Source organism: Bactrocera tryoni, chromosome 5, assembly GCF_016617805.1.
Source record: "Bactrocera tryoni isolate S06 chromosome 5, CSIRO_BtryS06_freeze2, whole genome shotgun sequence".
NCBI classification, from domain to species: domain Eukaryota; kingdom Metazoa; phylum Arthropoda; class Insecta; order Diptera; family Tephritidae; genus Bactrocera; species Bactrocera tryoni.
In genome coordinates, this window is record NC_052503.1 from 30,761,963 (window position 1) to 30,780,570 (window position 18,608).

Sequence of the window (18,608 nt, forward strand, 5' to 3'; positions counted from 1 at the left end):
TATATGGCATGTTAATTGACATTTTTATTATGTGGCTTGCTGCATGCCAAAGTGCAGTGTTGGGCGAGTGGTCGCTGCTGTATGCAGCTAGGAAATATTTGAAGGGAATTTGTAGAGGCTGCTTGGGCGGCTTGAACCAATGATGTGGAATGTATGCATAGAAAAGTGATGGGTATCGTAAATATAACTGTTTTATGATTATGATTTAAATATTACTTCAACTTTATAAAAATTTCACTGTTAGTCTTGCTGATAGTTATAATTTAATGACTATTTCAATATTTATACTTCATAAGTGGAAAAAGCTTTCAAAAAAGAAAAGATTTTGAAAATGAGCTTTCTTAAATATTATCAAAATATCTCGATAATACTATATGTACTTCATTACTTATGCACAAAAAGTAGGAAGAGCTTTCAAGTAAAAAAAAATTAAAATGAGCTTTCAGAAATACTTTCAAAATATATCGATTATAATCCTGGTTTATCAACTACTTCATTAGAGCTTTTAAGTAATAAAAGTTTTTTTTTGAGCTTTCGGAAATATTATCAAAATATCTTGATTATAATCAGCGTTATATACTAATTCAGTATTTATTCATAAAAAGTAGAAAGAGCTTTCATTAAAAAGCTGTCCTTCAGATATATTACAAATATATATGTATGTATCTATAATAATCATAATTTCTACTACCTCAATATTTATGCATAAAAAGTAGAAAGAGCTTTCAGTAAAAAGCTTCTGAAAACGAGCTTAAGGAATTATTATCAAAATATCTTGATTATAATCAGCATTTATGTATATACTACTTCAGTATTTATTCATAAAAAGTATAAAGAGCTTTCAATAAAAAGCTGTCCTTCAGATATATTACAAATATATATGTATCTATAATAATCATAATTTCTACTACATCTATATTTATGCATAAAAAGTAGAAAGAGCTTTCAGTAAAAAGCTTCTGAGAACGAGCTTAAAGAAATACCACCGCGATTATATTTAAAAATTGACAATTAATTCAATATTTATGCTTTTTGAAATTGTAATAAGATAGAATATGGAAAAGAAAAAATATAGAGCCATTTTAAAAATTCCCTGAGTTTTTATAATATATTTTGTTACTTTTCTTTTCTTCTCTTTATACTCTCTCTCTCTCTCAGACTTTTCTAAAGACAAAGCTTTCTGGTAGCTCCAAATCATTAAATTTTTATTCGTTTAAAAAGGGCAGTTTAAGTAAAAAATCTTTATTTTTAGTATAGGCAGGATCCAAATAGAAGATGGGTCTTCGTAAGGCTTCAAAAATCTTCCTACAGGTTCAGTTAATAAAGTTGCTATTATTTTCGGCAAAAAAGCGATTGTAAGTGGATGTAGGGTCTATGCTAAATGAAATATAATAGAAGACCAAACCTAGCGCTTTTCGTGTTCCCTTTCACCCCACAATTAGCTAGTCGCAGTGTTTTCAACCCGCTTAGGTTAATGTACGTCATTAGTGCCATACAAATTCGGAACGTTTTTATTGCGATCACCAATTTGATGATCGCATTACTTTACCTATTGAAATGCCAAGATCGTTAAACCGCTGAGTGCCACCCGCGCACCTTTCACCGCCTCAGCGCTGAACCAACATTGTTCTCTCCCCTTTAAATGGTGGTAACATTTTACGAGCACTTTTGGGAATTCGTCTACCAAGTATTTAGTATGTCAATTGAGCGACTATGTAAAGCTGTATGTCAAGTGGCAGCACATTGTTGTGTTTTATGTGTTTTGATCGCTGTGATCGCGATCGCATTTTGCACGCCCGCGCGCAATTGACGAACCAGCCATGGGTGGCTGCTGTTGGCACTGCGACACTTTGACTGTCGGTGGGCGCGTCACTCGACGCTTGGATGCTCAGTCAAATGCAAATTTTGTCTACGAAAATGCTGCGCCGCGCTCACAGATCAGCGCTATTCCACTGGCGCTGAAACAGTCGAGGACAGATTTTCCGGAAAGACGGTACTTGCATTGGTGGCCGCGCGCACCACAAAACGTACCGAAAGAAAAGAAACAAAAAAATATAAATACAAATATACCGCGCCGCGCCGCGCGATTTTCTCTAATTGAATTAATGCATAAATGCAATTTGTAAAATCTCTGTCAGCGCCGCAAAATTGCACTTGAAAAATTTGCGCGAAAATATAATAAAATACGACATATGTAATAATAAAATTTGGCGACACTGACTGTTTGTTGTTCGTATGCCAATTCTTGTTCAGTCACTTGCAGACACTGGACGCACAGCATCGCATTGCACAGTGTTGACTAGCTTTCACAATTTCGCCTAAAATTCGCGTTTTTGCTTTCGTGCGCGCGCGTTTATGTCGCACAGTTTTTCACGCTCAGCGTCGGTGACCAACGTAAACATTCAAACTGAGCTCGTCCAAGCCACCGATAACGCGGCGCGTGCAGCACGAGCTGCAAACGTTCACGATAGCAGGCGCCGACGGCAATGGCGATGACGTCGGCAGCATTGCTGGCAGCAGCAGCTACGACATTGCGTTGCGCAGGCATAGCGGCACGCGGGGCTCCATTGGTGCGGGTGGTGGTGTGCGCGACGGCAGTACGGCAAAGTCGCGTATACGTGAGACGCGTTTATCGCCGGCAGCGCTGAGCAGACGCGAACTGAAGATGGCCATGCGTAATGGTGTTGGTGGTGGTGGTCGCAAAGGTAGTACCGGTGGACCGCCACCAGCGCCCTCGTCGGGACTGGGCACAGCCAGTATGCTGCGTGTGAGTTGAGTAAGCGAGTTAGTGCATGAAAGTGTAGTGTGTTTAAGAAAAGTTTGAGGAAAATGTTTCGTCATTTTGCTGTAAATATTTTGTGAATGAAAGTGGTGGGTTTGAGCAAAGTGTGGGGAATAAAGTATCGAAATAATAATTTTTGAGAATATAGTTTGCTTGGATATTTTTCGCTGATGGTTGTAGTGGTTAAAATAACTTTAGGTTCATAGTCAAGAAATTACACAGATTTGGTGAAGTTAATTTTGATAAAACTAAATAGAAGTCGGTGTATTCTATTTTGGAAAACGTCTTCGTCCATTATTTATTGAATCCAGAGGGGAGTTGTTTCTAGATTTTAATGTTAAATCAGTAAATTACCGTTTTATATATACTTGACGATTTTCTTCAAGTTTGAAAAATGGCTCACATTTACATATGTCATTGGTTAATTATGATTTTGGCTCTATAAAAGCCAGCTTAGATATACGCGCCAAAATGTAGGCAAGATTTTTTTCAATTAATTGGAAGCGAGATTAGAATTTTTCTAACTGATGTTTAGAAAAATAAAGAGAAGATGGAGAGAGATGCCTAAGAATCTATTTTTCGGAATACTAATCGAAAAAATATTTGTTTTTTGATCCACCCTAATAATTATATAGCGAACTTTTTTTCAATTATTTGGAAACGAGATTTGAATTTTTGGCTTCTTATATAAATAAAAAAGTGAAATATTGCTTACTTTTTGGCGTCACTTTAGAATAATAATTTAGAAGAATATTTCTAACTAACTAAATTAAATGAGACAAAAATTCAAAACATAGGCAGAGGAAAAAGTCAGTACAGAAAATTGCGAAATTTTTTAGTTATTAATAAAGATAACAAAAATTTATATCAGGTTTAGTATTTTTTTTTACATTAATTTTTGAATGATTTATTTAATTATTAATTTTAATTAATTAATTTTTTTCTTGCAGATAAAATTTTTAAAAAATTTTTTCGCCAACACTCGATTTCTAACTAAGCCTTTTTTGATGTATACATATATAATAATTAAGAAAAATTAATTACTGTAGTAAAAATGCCTTCGTAAACTATTTTGCCTTTGCTTTATGCCCCATAAGTCAGTGAATTGACGGAATTCAGCGCCGCGACCCACTGAAGCGTGCGCCTTTTGAGTCTCGTGAAGTGAATCTATTACATTTTACTATTTTGATTTTCGATTTCCGCGATACGCTCGTGAGTTCTATTTGCGGCGCTGGCAAATCACAATTAGATAAAGTTGGTTTTTTTGCAATTTTATTGTGAGTCTGTTTTGGTTTTATTTTCTAATGCCACATATGAGCCGACAAAGCGTGCAAATGTACTTGTTTACGAACATATGTATACATATGTACATACATGCTTTAGTTGTATATAGTTTTGCGGTAATATGTACTTGTACGTATATAAACAGCGTTGCCGATAAACATACAAACATATTGAGGTATTCGTATGTATGTATGTGTATATATGTATTTATCTGGCATGTTTTGGCGTGAGAGAAATTGTGTAGTGAATGAACTTGATTAACAAAAGTTGCACGAAAAAATAAAGAAAACAATAAAATACAAATAATTACTATTAAAAAAAAAAAATGTAAAAGCTGAAAAAAGTTAAAAAATTAAAAAAAAAAATTAAATAATTAAAAAAAATTACAAAAATTAAATAATTAAAAATTAAAAATTAAAAAAAAAATTAAAAATAAAAAAATCAAAGAAAAAAAAAATGATTTTAATTAATTTGCTTTTTAATTTTAATTTTTTAAACTTTTTTCAGAAAATCGAAATTTAATTTGTTTTTTTTTACTTTTAATTTTTTTTTAATTTTTTATTTTAATTTTTTCTAATTTTTTTAACATTTTTTTTTAATTTTTTAAATTTTTTCATAAAATGAAAAACACAAAAAAATACAAAAAACATTTTGTTATTGTCTGTGAAATTTTTATTTTTATATATTTTTAAACAATTTCTGTTTGCGTTTGCAATATTTCATCGCTTACTTTCAGCATTGCTTATTGATGCGAATAGATGAGCGCAGCTGCTCAGTTCAATTTACTCATTCATTTATATGTATATATGTGTACATATGTAGAAGAGTAAAAACAAAAAAAATATTTATATACATATGTACATTGGTAAACACGAATATTCGCCCAAATTAACGAAATAGCCCGCCTGGCTTTAATTTGCTCCAGACTGTCAATTTGTTAATGAAAAAATAGACAACAAAAAAAATATTTTTAGAATTGAAGGAACTTTTTTTCTAAATTTTTTTATAGTAGTTGTGATCAACAATTGCGTTTCATTCACTTTTATATTTATTTTTTCACAAATTTGACCGAAAATCTATGAAATTTTTTTGTTATGACGCCACAGGTGTATGTGTCATTGGACTATTATTTACTAAGTTTTCTAGTCAACATCACATGCTGACGCATTTAGCGGATTTAACGCTTAATTTTTGTTGGTATACAAACACTGAAGGCTTTGTTGACTGCAAACACAAACATTCATTGAACGAATTTACTTGTTTTTGGTCACATTTCACATTTTTGTTTTTAATTCTAAGTAAATATAGGCGTGCATACTATATACATATATATATTGAATGTTTATATATATAAATATAGGAAAATATGTACATATTTCTGCGAACAAACCGCCACATGTAGGCGTTTGGCGTGTCTCCACTGTGTGGTTGACCGCCGTAAAATTTCCATTTTCGCTCATCTGTTTAAAAGATTTTCTTCGACATACTTTCATACAAACAAACAAACTCACACACTTTCACATAATATAGCGTAAACAAGAAATATTGTGATCTTTCAACAGCTTTCAACACATACATAAGTAGATAATAATATAAAAGTGTGTGTTTACATGCCTTCATATTCGCATCCTAAGCAGTCAGGGTCGTTTTGATACGTATACGCACTGTGCACCGGCGGCGAGTTGTAACGGTTGCATGTGCGAATGAGTGATTTTTACAGTTCGTAGCCGAAGTGTGTGCAATTCTAGTGAGTGAGCGTTGCATTCGCAATGCGCAACGCCCTGATAAGTTCTTTTTTTGTAAATAGTGTGAACTACATTGGTGGCCGATTTTTAGATTATTTTGCTTTTTCAAAGAAATTTAATTAAATTTTTATTTTTTTTAACAAGGAAATTTTTTGTTGTTATAATAAAATTATTTGTTTTCAAAAAAATTTAGTAAAAATAATAATGAAAGTATTTTTATTATTTTTTTTTAATTTTTGTTTTTTTTTTGTTGGCAAAACTGATTTGACAAAAATTTCTTCTCTTTTCAACCTTTGCAAATTTTTGTGCACAATATTATTTATTTTTGTATTGAAAATCTTATTTAAAAAAAAATTTTAGTAAAAGCAGAAAAAATTAATTCAGCCTTTAAAAAAATAAATAGTGATTTTTTAACAAATAATAATGATAAAAAAATAAATATTATAAAAATTACTTTAATATTTTTATGTATAAAACATTTTAAAAATATATAATTTAAAATTTACGTATCTAATAAATATTTTCAGAACATACCAAAAAGAAAAAAGAAGAAAAAAAACACACAACAATTTCAATAAAAAAAAAATTTAAGAATATTTTGCATACAAAAACAAAAACTATAAAAAATATAAATAAATAAAAAATAATAATAAATCAACAAAAAGGCTTTAATTAAAATATATTTAAAGCACAATGTATAAAAAATTAAAATCTTATTTATCGAATGTAATAAAAAAATTAAAGCACAAATATTAAAATCCAAAAAAGGAGATAAATTTTTTCCAATAAAGCAAAATAAACATAAAAAAGTTAAAAATATAAAAAAAAGAAAAGGTAATAAAAAAAATAAATAGTAATAACAAAAATAAAAAATAAATAAAAATAAAAAAAAGTAAAGAATATACAAATTTTCGCTGCAGTATGGATGATAAAATATGTTACTGATTTAAACCAATTTTTCGTTATATGGTTTCTTAAAAAATACATTTAAAATTATATACCAATTTATAACCAAATTGAAGGGAATATTTATTCTTATTTTTTTTGTTGACAAACTTATTTTCAAGTCAGAATTATTTTATACAACAAAATATATCACATATGCAGCATATGCACATAACAAAAATTAAGAAATATATTATAAACGCACATAATATACCTAAGTCCAATAAAAAGATGAACAAAAACGAGACATTTGACCCACACACGCGCAAAAAGAACGAAAACGATGTGCCGAATTTCGAAGATAAAAAAGAAATATACCGATATCTGTCACAAGTACATACAATAGATGAGTGTATGCGTGTGTGTGTGTGTGTGTATATGTATGTGATTAAAAATAAGACCGAAAATTGTACATTTGGCTCAAATTAACGATCTCTTTATGCTATTCAAATATCTTTGCAGAAAATCCCGACAGTATCGGCGAGCTATGACAACGAGACGCACACCGGTTCGAGGAGTAGCGCGATCAACTCGAGTCAACCAAAGTATGTTTTACTAAATCGTGTCACGTCTATTTTACTAAATATTTTCACACAATTTAAATTGATTACTTAAAATTTGAGGCATCGATAAAAAAAAAAAAAAAAAATTGAACGAAAAAAAAATTATAAAATTTTATAAACATATTAAAACTGTTATTGATTGCCTTGCAACATAAACGTAGTTGTAGTTTTGGTGCTGGTTATTTCTAAGTCTATACCTATTCTCTTGTGCAGTGCAATAGTTTATTTATTATAAATAATAAAAAAAAAAATGTATAAAAACGTAGACAATAATTCATCAACAACAATGTTTGAAATGTACACTTCTTCGGATAGATTCATACGTCCGGATATGGTTGATGTGCCGGCACAACAGGCCGCCGGATCCACGTTGCCATTGGTGTTGACGCGTAAAAAAGGCGATGAGGAGGATGTCAATTATAATCCGTTCGAGCACCGGAAAGTCGATCACCCGACCTCGTGAGTATTGTATATTAACTATATGTCTTTAACATTTTTTTTGGTGGGAGCTTTGGGCAAAAATGAAAAATTTTGGAAAAATTTGAGAAAAACTGGTATAATTAAGTAGAAATAGGTTATCAGTGGTTATTTTTGAGAGTGGCGAAAAACAAGAAACTGGTATAAATTATAAAACTGGTATAATTAAGTAGAAATAGGTTAGCAGCAGTTATAGCACTCGCAAAGTAGCCCATTGAACAGAGAACTGCTTTAAATAAATTAAACTGGTATAATACAGTAAACATAGAATGACTTGGGGTTATACCATTTGAAGAACGGCGAATTGAACCGAAAACTTATGTACATAAATAATATAAATTGGTATAATACAGTAGACTTGAGGTTACGCCATTTGAGGAAGGACGAACCGCAGAGAAACTGGTATCAATAATATAAACTGGTATAATAAAGTTGACATAGAATGAATTGAAATTATACTATTTAGAAAAAGGAAAATCGAAGAGCAAACTGGTTTAAATGAAGACTGGTATAAACCAGTATAGTCTAACAATCTTGTAAAGCGATGATTTCAGTAGAGATAGCTTAAAACAAAAGGTTTTATCAGACTGTGATATTCCACTACTTTCTTGTCTAGAAATTTAAAATATAACATTGCATAAGTATGGAGAAAGTGGCGAATCGAAGATGGTTTAAGGCTTGTTTGTTGATCGGTTGAGGTATTGAATATATGAACGTGTTTTCATATATTTCATAACAATTAATTTCCTAGTTTTTCCCTTCGTATTATCAGCCTAAAATGGGAAGCACCTTCTAGTAATATGAAAAGAATAAAATAAAATTTCCAATAAAAATAATTGTTTTCCTCCGAACTTGGTCACAATAAAATGAGTCACAAGAAATTTGCATACAAATTTGAATAATATCTATCTCGTGAGCTTTCTAATGCGAATATAAGAAAATATATATTGCTCATGGACAGGCAACAAATAATAATAATTTTAATGCATTTTAAATTTAACATAAAATTGCGGAAAAATAATAATTAATATTTTTTGCCACATAAAAGATCACTGAAACTTTCCACTGCGATCGATGATGATCGCATCGCAACACTTTTAATTGTATATTAATTTCTTTTGCGTCATTAAAAGCGCAAAAAGTGTCAAGGTCACGCGCTGATGCCTCCTATTACTGCCACCTTGCAAATATATTATTATTTTTATTCTCACAAAAACAAAAATTTACATAACTCCCAGTGTGACTATAATATGCGCTTTATGAACGATCGATTGATGTTTGGATGAGTACCAATATGCTTTGAATATACATATGTGTTTTGTCTTAGAACTGTCTAACTTAGGCGATTTGTTGTTGTTTAGTGTAATAATCATGGTTGTTTAATAGAATAATTTAATATAATGCCAAATTACTTGAAATGTTTCGGTTGTCAATTTTTGAGATTTTTACTTCATTGACTTGACAATGAAAATAAAGTATACTGCACAACCATCTCTTAATATTTTCGTAACTTTCGATGTTATTTCAGAAGCGAAGTGATCTACAAGTTCTCAACCCACTGCAAATAAGTGAGAATGAAAGAAATATTTTCATCTAACTAATTTGATTTTGCTGAAATTATGATTGTATGTCTTACTTTGATGGGAATTCGAACCCAGACCCTGTTTTGTGGTTCTGTATTATTATAAGTGACTCATAGATGACACCATTGGTAGAGTAACAATCCTGTTGATGGTGTATCTTATATAAGATCTTACCATAAGACCTTGCTCTGCCAAAGAATATTTCATGATTAGATTTACTCTTCAACATATGGTAACTTTCATCCCATATGTATATGTCTAAACTAAATATTTCCAGAATACTTTTCGTTAGATACCCATATTTTCTTCTTTATTGGTTATAGCCGAGTTTACACCATACCGTACCATAATCGAAGTCACAGTCGAAGATACCAGTTTGAGTATTTGGATCTATAACTCAAATACATCCATCCATCAGATTGTATAAGTTGTTTCATTCTTAAGGTTGGTTGGTTGAAAGAAATATCCAAAAAGAATCGGCCGTTCTTAAAACAGCATTGGACTAATTTCTGTCAAAGATTTTATACATATAATCTAAATCATATTATAGATCTGCATGGGATTATCTGATTCACTATCTATTCGACACATTCTCTATAGGTCTATAAACCATATACATAGCTAGCAATCGCATATAAAGTTTCCAAGTTCTATCAAGTATTCTCAGAAACCATAAAATTAAATAGGCTCATTTTATGACTGGTTTTAAGAAAAAGTAGAAACATGATATCGTTTGCTGGGTCAGTTTGAGAATTTCAAACTGATATTGAAACTAAGGGCTCATCCATATTGTATTGAAACATCTTGTTTTGGGATTAGATCACAATCAAGAAGAGATTTAGTGCTATAAATGCTAAAATTGTATTTTATATCTTATGGAGTTTATCAGTTTACTTAAATTTTTCGAAGGAGAGTGAGACGGAGTAGCCAACCCACATTGTAGTGATCTGGAAACAAGATGAGATAACATGTTTCTGAATTAGTAAAGGTTATTCAAAGTGTGAGAAAGCAGTTTGTTTGGCTACTTCTCACCGTGAAAAGAAGTAGTTTTTTTGTGTTCTTCTAACCGTGAGAAATAAGTTTATTGGGGTTTACATATAAATACTCTTAAATCAAGTTCTAAAAGTATCAACCTAAAAAAAGCTTTTGGAAAAATTACTAAATTCTGTGCAGAGAAAAGTGATGTTTTTGAAAAAGTTACTGATTACTAAATGACACACATGAAATTGACAATATCCGGTTTAGGAAATTGCTCCTTTGATATTGAAAAGCGAAACTTTGACCTCAAGCATCAATTGAAACAAAATGGCGTACATAAAGTCAACAGCTGCCAAATTGGTTTTTTAATGATCTTCCATGGTCTTGAACTTCAAGTACGGCCATTGCCATCGAAACAGTGAAAATGCGCAAAAAACCTCGGCCAAAAACCCAACGAAATGTTTTGCAAAATTTTCGCAACAAAAGTCCATTGAGATCAGCAAACAATGTACGTGGCTGCCGGTAATTTTCCACTTCATCAAACTTTGATCTCGAAACCCACACAACAGCATGCGAGAGAGACTCGCACAAATATGTCCACTTATTATGCAGCTACAAAGGTATGCTGTAGATCGCGACACGACGTCAGCGGAAATTTTCACATGGCGTCGCCGAAACTTGGCACCACCACTTAGAAGTGTCCTTGGTATTGAAATAAGAATTGCGAAAATGTACGTGTAAGTGCAGCCGAAAATAAATAGATGCGAAGCAAATAGCTGAGCGAAGCAAAAAAATGCAAAAAAAAACAAATTATGATAAAGAAAGCGTCAAATGTATGCAGATAAATTACAAATGCAACACTGAAAAGAGAATTTTGTTGGCATAAATTTATGGTTATACATATATGTATGTATGTGTGCGTCTAGTTTAGCTATGAGGTTATGAGTCTCCGAGCTGCAGACGCTAATTGGATTTGTGGAAAATATGATTTTCCTCTGTATTTGCTTGCGAGCGTGTTAGTTGGCGCCAAGCCCAGCTAAACGATCACTCAACACTCACACTCTCACCGCGGCGAAGATCACTGGCTCGTAGCTCGTGCTCTTTGCCCCTCTCTGGTACACTTTACACTCTGCTGCAGCGCTTTTGACAATTAGCCGCCGATTTATTGTGTGAAATTGTCAATTAAATCGATTTGTAATTTTCCATCACGAGCGGCTTGAGTGAGATTTAGTGAGCAAGCAATGATCAGCAGCTATGTTTAGACTGCAATTTTATTTCGATTTCAATTATTTAAACTAATTAATGTTTTTCCCCACATTCCGATTGAATTTATCACTTAAAGAATACTTTATCACTTTAAGAATTTTTTTTTACCGACGAGTTTTTAAATAGATTTTATTTTTGTGATTTATTTAAGAAGAATGGTACTCGAATGCATGCTCTGGTGCGCCTACAACATCAATTTATGTCAACTGTCGGTGATTAGTTTGTTTTGTTGGCGCCCTTTGCAATTTCTTGGCAATCTTTGCTATTTGTTGCAAGCATTGTTAACCTAAAATAAGAGCGAGAGGGTTAAGGGTGCTATTGTCTTCTATATTTGGTAAATTATTTGAATGCTCTCTGTTTGTACAATAAAATATTTCCTGCAGACGTGACAGACGATCAGGCGGAAATTAATGGTCTGATCAGGTCTGCCTGCCTTTTTTTTTGAAAATATACATACATATGTATATGGGAACATTCAAATCTTCTTCGAAATATGTCGTTGAAGGCATTGAGATCTATCTGAAATTTCAAGTAAAATGTATAATCTATTCGCTTAGTAACATTTTCTAGCGTTTATAGTTTGAAATTTCTTTTAAAAAATTTGTGTTTCGATACATAAGAGTTCCAGATTCTAATTAATAACATATTTATAGGCATTGTCGGGAGGAATTTTCAAGCTGTATAGTTTAAGGACTGCTTATTTACCGTTTAACCCGTCAACGAACTTAAGATCTTTCTGATATTTCAAAATCAAAATACTTAAGACCGTTCTGATATTCAAATTGACCCTTCATTGGAGAGTGTTGTTGTTGTTGTAGCGGCAAAACCATTCTTGAAATAATTTCTTGGCCGAATAAAAATCTAGGTACTTTTCGATTACTTAGACCCGACCTTCGTGGGCACGGTTCATTAGATAGTCTCATCATTTTGTGTAAAAGGTTAGCTATGTTTATTATTTTCCTTATTTTTTATTTTTTAGGAAATGTATATTAATAGTTGAAACACATTTGGAAAATACTTGAACTTCAAGCCATAAATGAACCCAATTCCAACTCCTACTTCTTTTTTATTGGCGTAGACACCGCTTACGCGGTTTTAGCCGAGTTTATAACAGCGCACCAGTAGTTTTTCCTTTTTGCTGTTTGGCGATTCCAAGTGTAGCCAGGTCATTCTCCACCTAGTCTTTCCAACGGAATAGAGATCTTCCTCTGCTTCATTCTGCGGGTACTGCGCCGAATACTTTCAGAGTTAGAGTTTTTCATCCAATCGGTCGATATGGCCTAATCAGCTGTTGTGTCTTCTTCAGTAGAGGTGCTTTTTTAAGTGGCGGGTTCCAAATCAAACCCACATTCCTAAGGAGGGATGAATCGCCTTCTCACTTTAGCTCATCTTTAACCGCATGTTTCTTGGCTACCCAGAGGATACTTGGTCTAAGACCGTAAGTCGTGAGCTGCTTAAGCCTTATGTAAAATAATCATTTCTGCCCACTTCCAATAGAATGGCAATCAGTGAACTTTCCTCACTTGCATGAACTTCTACACATGGCTCCATCCTCTTCCCGATTCCAACTAATCAACTAATAATACTATTTCTAAGCACCTTTGGGAGGAATATAAAATACTATACATACGAGTATGTAGGTATTGTAAAGCTTATTAACCATTTACATCGCCAAACTTTCTAAAACCGTTATAAGGTTTCTTGATAATGTGGACTCTCCAATTAGATGAACTCTTCGAATATTTGTTATCGGACATCTCTGCATTGTATTTTCCGCAGCCTTCTGAAGATAGTCCTTTATTGAATCTAAGTTTGGCGTTAAATTATTTGTTTTCGTATAACAGCGCCTGGAAGTTAAATATATTGGAAACTTCTACAGTTGCTGTGGATGATTAGAGAGATTCTTAATTGACGCTGTCCAACAGGCATTTATGCCATGAGGCTAAAAATTTTATCGGACACAAATTGTCAAATCTATATGGAAGAAGATGGCCGAAAGTGGCATTAGCCGTCTCACATAATGTGTGATATGTGTAAATCATCATCGATTTATGAGGGTCTTATGTTCACTTAGGAGTTTTAGAAAGCACAACGGAACGGTGCTCTAAGCTTTCCATGTAAAATACCTGTTAAGATCGACTTCTTAACCTATCCTAACATGGCGATCGAATTTAGGTACAGTAAAGATGTGTAACCCTATGGAAATTTCTTTAGAAGTAGTAGGGAGAAATATATAATATTTGAAAAGTGCAACAAGTAACAGTTAGTCAGATTGAAGACGAACTCTTGTGCAGAGACGGGACTTCAAAACTTATTATAGGAAAGAGATGAGCATTGAAAAAAAGAACGAACTGATACAATATAGATGTAGGCTTATTGTGAAAAAAAGTATTTAAAACTCAAAGCGATCATTTTACTAAAAGTGGATTATGGGTTAAGTTACAAACCTGGTACTCTCCTGGCCATCGAACTTATTACCTCGAATAAATGTATATAAACCTAAAATAAAATACGAGAATCCTTTATTTATACTAATATTTGACTTTTCTTTCTCTTCCAGCGATATGGAGACCTTCGTGCATCTGCTGAAGGGTTCACTCGGCTCCGGCATACTTGCCATGCCGATGGCCTTCATGAATGCTGGTCTGTGGTTGGGCTTAATCGCCACCTTTGCGGTGGGTACACTTTGCACCTACTGTGTGCATATACTCGTCAAATGCGCGCACATTCTCTGTCGGCGGCGTAAAATACCGATGATGGGTTTCGCCGATGTGGCCGAACAAGCCTTCCTCGACGGACCGCCCGGTTTGAATCGCTGGTCTCGTTTCATCCGTTTCATGGTAAATGTCTTCCTTGTCATCGATTTGATTGGCTGCTGTTGCATTTATCTGGTGTTCGTCGGCACAAATGTCAAGGCGGTGCTGGATGAATATATGGACGAACCATTGAATATCCGCGTATGGATTGTGATCGTTACCTGCCCATTGTTGGTAATGTGCCTGGTGCGTAATCTGAAGTATCTCACACCCTTCTCGATGATCGCCAATATTTTGATGTTTGTTGGCATTGTGATTACATTCTACTATGTATTCGATGATTTGCCTGCACCATCGGAACGCGAGGGCATTGTGAATGTCGTGCAGTGGCCACTCTTCTTCGGCACTGTCATCTTCGCGTTGGAAGGTATTGGTGTAGTTATGTCGTTGGAGAACGACATGAAGAACCCTACACATTTCATTGGTTGCCCATCGGTGTTGAATTTCGGTATGGGTGTTGTGATTTCGCTGTACACTTTGGTCGGATTCTTTGGTTACTTGAAGTATGGCTCGAAGACCCAAGGCAGCATTACGTTGAATTTGCCGGCAGAAGACAAGTAAGTTCTTGTGCATGTTGTTGTTATTGTAATATTCTAATTGACGTACTTTTGGTTTACAGATTGGCTCAGTCTGTCAAGCTTATGATTGCCATTGCGATCTTCTTCACATTTACATTGCAGTTCTATGTGCCGGTGAGCATCATTTGGAAGGGCATTTCGCATAAGATCTCCGAGGAGCGCAAAAATATTAGCGAATACGCGCTGCGTATTGCTTTGGTGGTAAGTATTTGATTTTTACTTTATGGTATAAATACATGGTGTATGGATGAGACAAAAAGCTTTTAGATTATTAAAACTTTTAGTCTCAACCGAGCTTTTGCTAGAAGTAAGTAAGCCTGGTACATTTATAATCGGTAGGTAACCTGAAACGGTATTCCTATTTATGTATCTCTGAAGTAGTTCTTGAAAACCAAGATCTCAAAGGTTACGGTCCGGTCTAAGAGAGTCCATCTATCATAGTATTCGATACAAATTATGCCAGATTGTGAAAAGCTAATGACTAAAACTTATACCTGTAGAATTATACTGAAAGAAAGGAAGAAAGGTTTGAAAGCACCTTGGACGTTCGATGGCTTGTAAATTTTAGGAAGATCTTTTTTTATATCAGAAATATACCCCAACTTTCGAGACGCCGTTCCAATAGTTTTAGATTTTAACTCTACATAAGATCCACCGGTTGAAAATTTCCTTGATAATCCTATTCAAGCTTCTGAGGTTATATTGTTGTTCTAGCGACTTAAAAAATTCCACAAATGTATTTTATGTAGTGCTGGCAGTTTTCGGCGAGTCCGTTCCAATTATATACGAGTAGACCCGATCGCTTTTGAGAATGGAACTGCGGCTAAGTTAGATTCTTTGATTCTATGAAAAGTGAGCTTAGGACCAAATGCTTGGTGATTTTCCAACGGAGTGGAGGTTTTCTCTTCCTCTGCTTTCCCCGGTGGATAGTAGGTCGAATACTCTCAGAGCTTGAGTGTTTTCATCCATTCTGACGACATGACCTAGCCAGCGTAGCCCCTCCCTCTTAATTCGCTGTACTAGCCAATGTCGCCGCATATCTCGTGCAGCTCATCGTTCCATCGACTGCGGTATTCGTCGTTGCGAAAAGAACCATAAATTTTCCGGTGAACCTTACTCTGTTTTGATCTTTTCATTGCGGGCGTTTTTTAAGTGTCGGATTCCAAGCCCAACGCATAACCCTGGGGAGGGTTTTTGATCTCTTCGGCCTAAATATAATACCAAATATTTATTAACATATTTATTTCCTTTATTTCAGATCCTTTGCGGCGCCATTGCCGTTGCGTTACCCAATTTGGGTCCCTTCATCTCACTTATCGGTGCTGTGTGCCTGAGTACGCTCGGCATGATCATACCATCGGTCATCGAATTGGCTGTGTACCATGAGGATCCCGGCTATGGCCGCTTCAAGTGGCGCCTATGGAAGGATATCGGACTGATTATCTTCGGCATTGTGGGCTTCGTAACCGGCTTATACGTAAGCATACTCGAGTTCCATGCCGAATTCAGTGGTGGCCATATTGGTGAAAATGCCTCATAATTGAAGCATTCGTGAGTGACCTGCAGTATCACAAAGTAACAAAAACAAAAACACAAAAAAAATATAAATTTAATTATGCAAGATAATAATAATCTAATATACATACATATATATATATACATAAATACATATGCATATAGCGTTAGTGATGTAGTTTAGTAGGAAGCGTAAACAAAAAACAAAAAATGAAAAAAAATACAATAACAACAATAAATGCAGCTTTATGTCGATGCGCGCGCGTATTTTGCATATCGAACAGTAATTTTAACCAAACCAAACCAAAACAAATGAACAGTTAACACAATTCGTAGAACTAATTGTAATTAGTAAGCAAACACACACACACACACATACACATTTGTAGAGTAAAGCGTTAATTTTAACATTTATATATTCGCGAATAATGAGAAACAAAACAAAAATCTTAAAGAAATCACCGTTTTCTGAACAAATTACCGTTGAACTTTACATGCAGCGTGTATCTGCGCTGCGCCACACAGTTGATTTAGTCATGTAAGATTTTTATTTAGTTTGTAAATGGAAAGCAAAAGCAAAAACAAAAACAATGTAATGTATGTATGTAAAATTTTGATTTCGTTTGCGCGCCACAAGCGTGTGGCAAGCACAAAAGCGGCAAGCAAAGTAGTAGTAATATTGTAGTATTTTTTTTGTTCCTTCGCCGGCTGCGTCCGCATGCGTCCAGCTGGCGAACTCCAATTGGTCTGTGAAGTTTTCTCTTTTGCAAAGAAACAAAGATTTTATTTTTAATGCAAGTTTATGCTAATTTATAATTTCTAATTTACTAAATATGCAAACAAAGTATTCACTCTATGTGGTTTACGTGGCTGTTGACGCAGATTGTTGAGCAAATGGTTTGCGCAAACTTTTAGCGAAAAAGTTAAAACATATATATATACATATAATTAAATGCTTTAATTTTAACGGTAAACAAGATATTTGTAAACAAATTGTGAATTTGCAGTGATTTAAAAGTAATTTTAAAATAATAACTTTTTTTGTTTAATTTTTTTTATATTTTTAAATTATTATTTTTAAAATTTTAAATTTTTATGCTTTATATTATTTATTTTTAATTTTGTGTCAGTTTATTATTTAAATTTTTTTTTTATTAAAATATGAAAAAATATAATTATTTTTTTATCAATTTGATTTTTTTTTTTAATTTTTAAAAGTACTTTTAAATTAAAATTTTGTATTTCAACTACAAAACTTTTTTTTATTTCAGTTTATGTTTTTAATTTCTTTTAATTTAATTTTAATTTTTTTAATTTTTTTTTTTAATTTTTCACAAACATTTCGAAATTAAGTTTTTAATTTCAGCTTCAAAACTTTTTTTTTATTTTGGTGGCCATATAAGTAATCAAATAGCAACATTGCAGTGTTTTAATAATAAGCTAATATTATTAATTTTTTTAAATTTTTATTAATTATTTTATTTTAATTTTTTTTCAATTAAAATCTTTTTGTAACATTTAATTTATTTTTTATTTAAGTAAATTCAATTTAATTTTTATTTCTAATTTAGCTTTGTTCTTATTTTGAACTTTAAAGTTTTTCTTTAAATATTAATTAATTAACTTTTTTTCATCCAATTTTAAATTGTTTTTGATGTAATTTTTTTTAATTAAATTAAAAAAATTAAATTTTGAATTAATTAATTCTTCTCATATTAAATTTTAAATTGATTTATTTTTGTTTTATAAAATTTAATATTAAATTTTTTAATTAATTGAAATATATTGAATAAATTTTTTCAAATTTTAATTTTAATTTTTCAAATTTTATTTAATTATTTCAAATTAATTATTATTTTTTGAATAAAATTTTAAAATTCATTTTTTTTAATTAATTGATGTAAAATTAGATTAAATATTTCCAAATTTTAATTAGTTTTTCAAATTTTGATTTAATTATTTCAAATTTAAATTAAATTGTTTGTTAGAATTATTTTTGGGTTTAATTTGAACCTTAAAATTTCTCTTTAAATATCAAGAGAGGAAAAAATAAACATCAGAAAATAAAATATTTCT

At 32.5% G+C, this 18,608-nt stretch overlaps 1 protein-coding gene across 5 annotated transcripts in view; it reads left to right on the forward strand.

Moving 5' to 3' along the window:
- The window catches only part of LOC120777126 (proton-coupled amino acid transporter-like protein CG1139), a 92,712-nt gene extending 75,816 nt beyond the window's left edge, over positions 1-16,896 (forward strand). For 4 of the 5 annotated variants that reach the window (XM_040108271.1, XM_040108274.1, XM_040108273.1 and 1 more), the window contains exons 2-6: positions 7,219-7,301; positions 7,635-7,778; positions 14,184-14,996; positions 15,059-15,218; positions 16,276-16,896. In XM_040108271.1, the coding sequence (XP_039964205.1) occupies positions 7,219-7,301; positions 7,635-7,778; positions 14,184-14,996; positions 15,059-15,218; positions 16,276-16,557 (1,482 nt within the window). In that variant the 3' untranslated portion in view covers positions 16,558-16,896. Of the gene's footprint in view, positions 1-2,096; positions 2,768-7,218; positions 7,302-7,634; positions 7,779-14,183; positions 14,997-15,058; positions 15,219-16,275 lie in introns of those variants that run through there. The other variant, XM_040108270.1, reaches the window with a different exon arrangement.
- Positions 16,897-18,608: the final 1,712 nt, after the last annotated feature.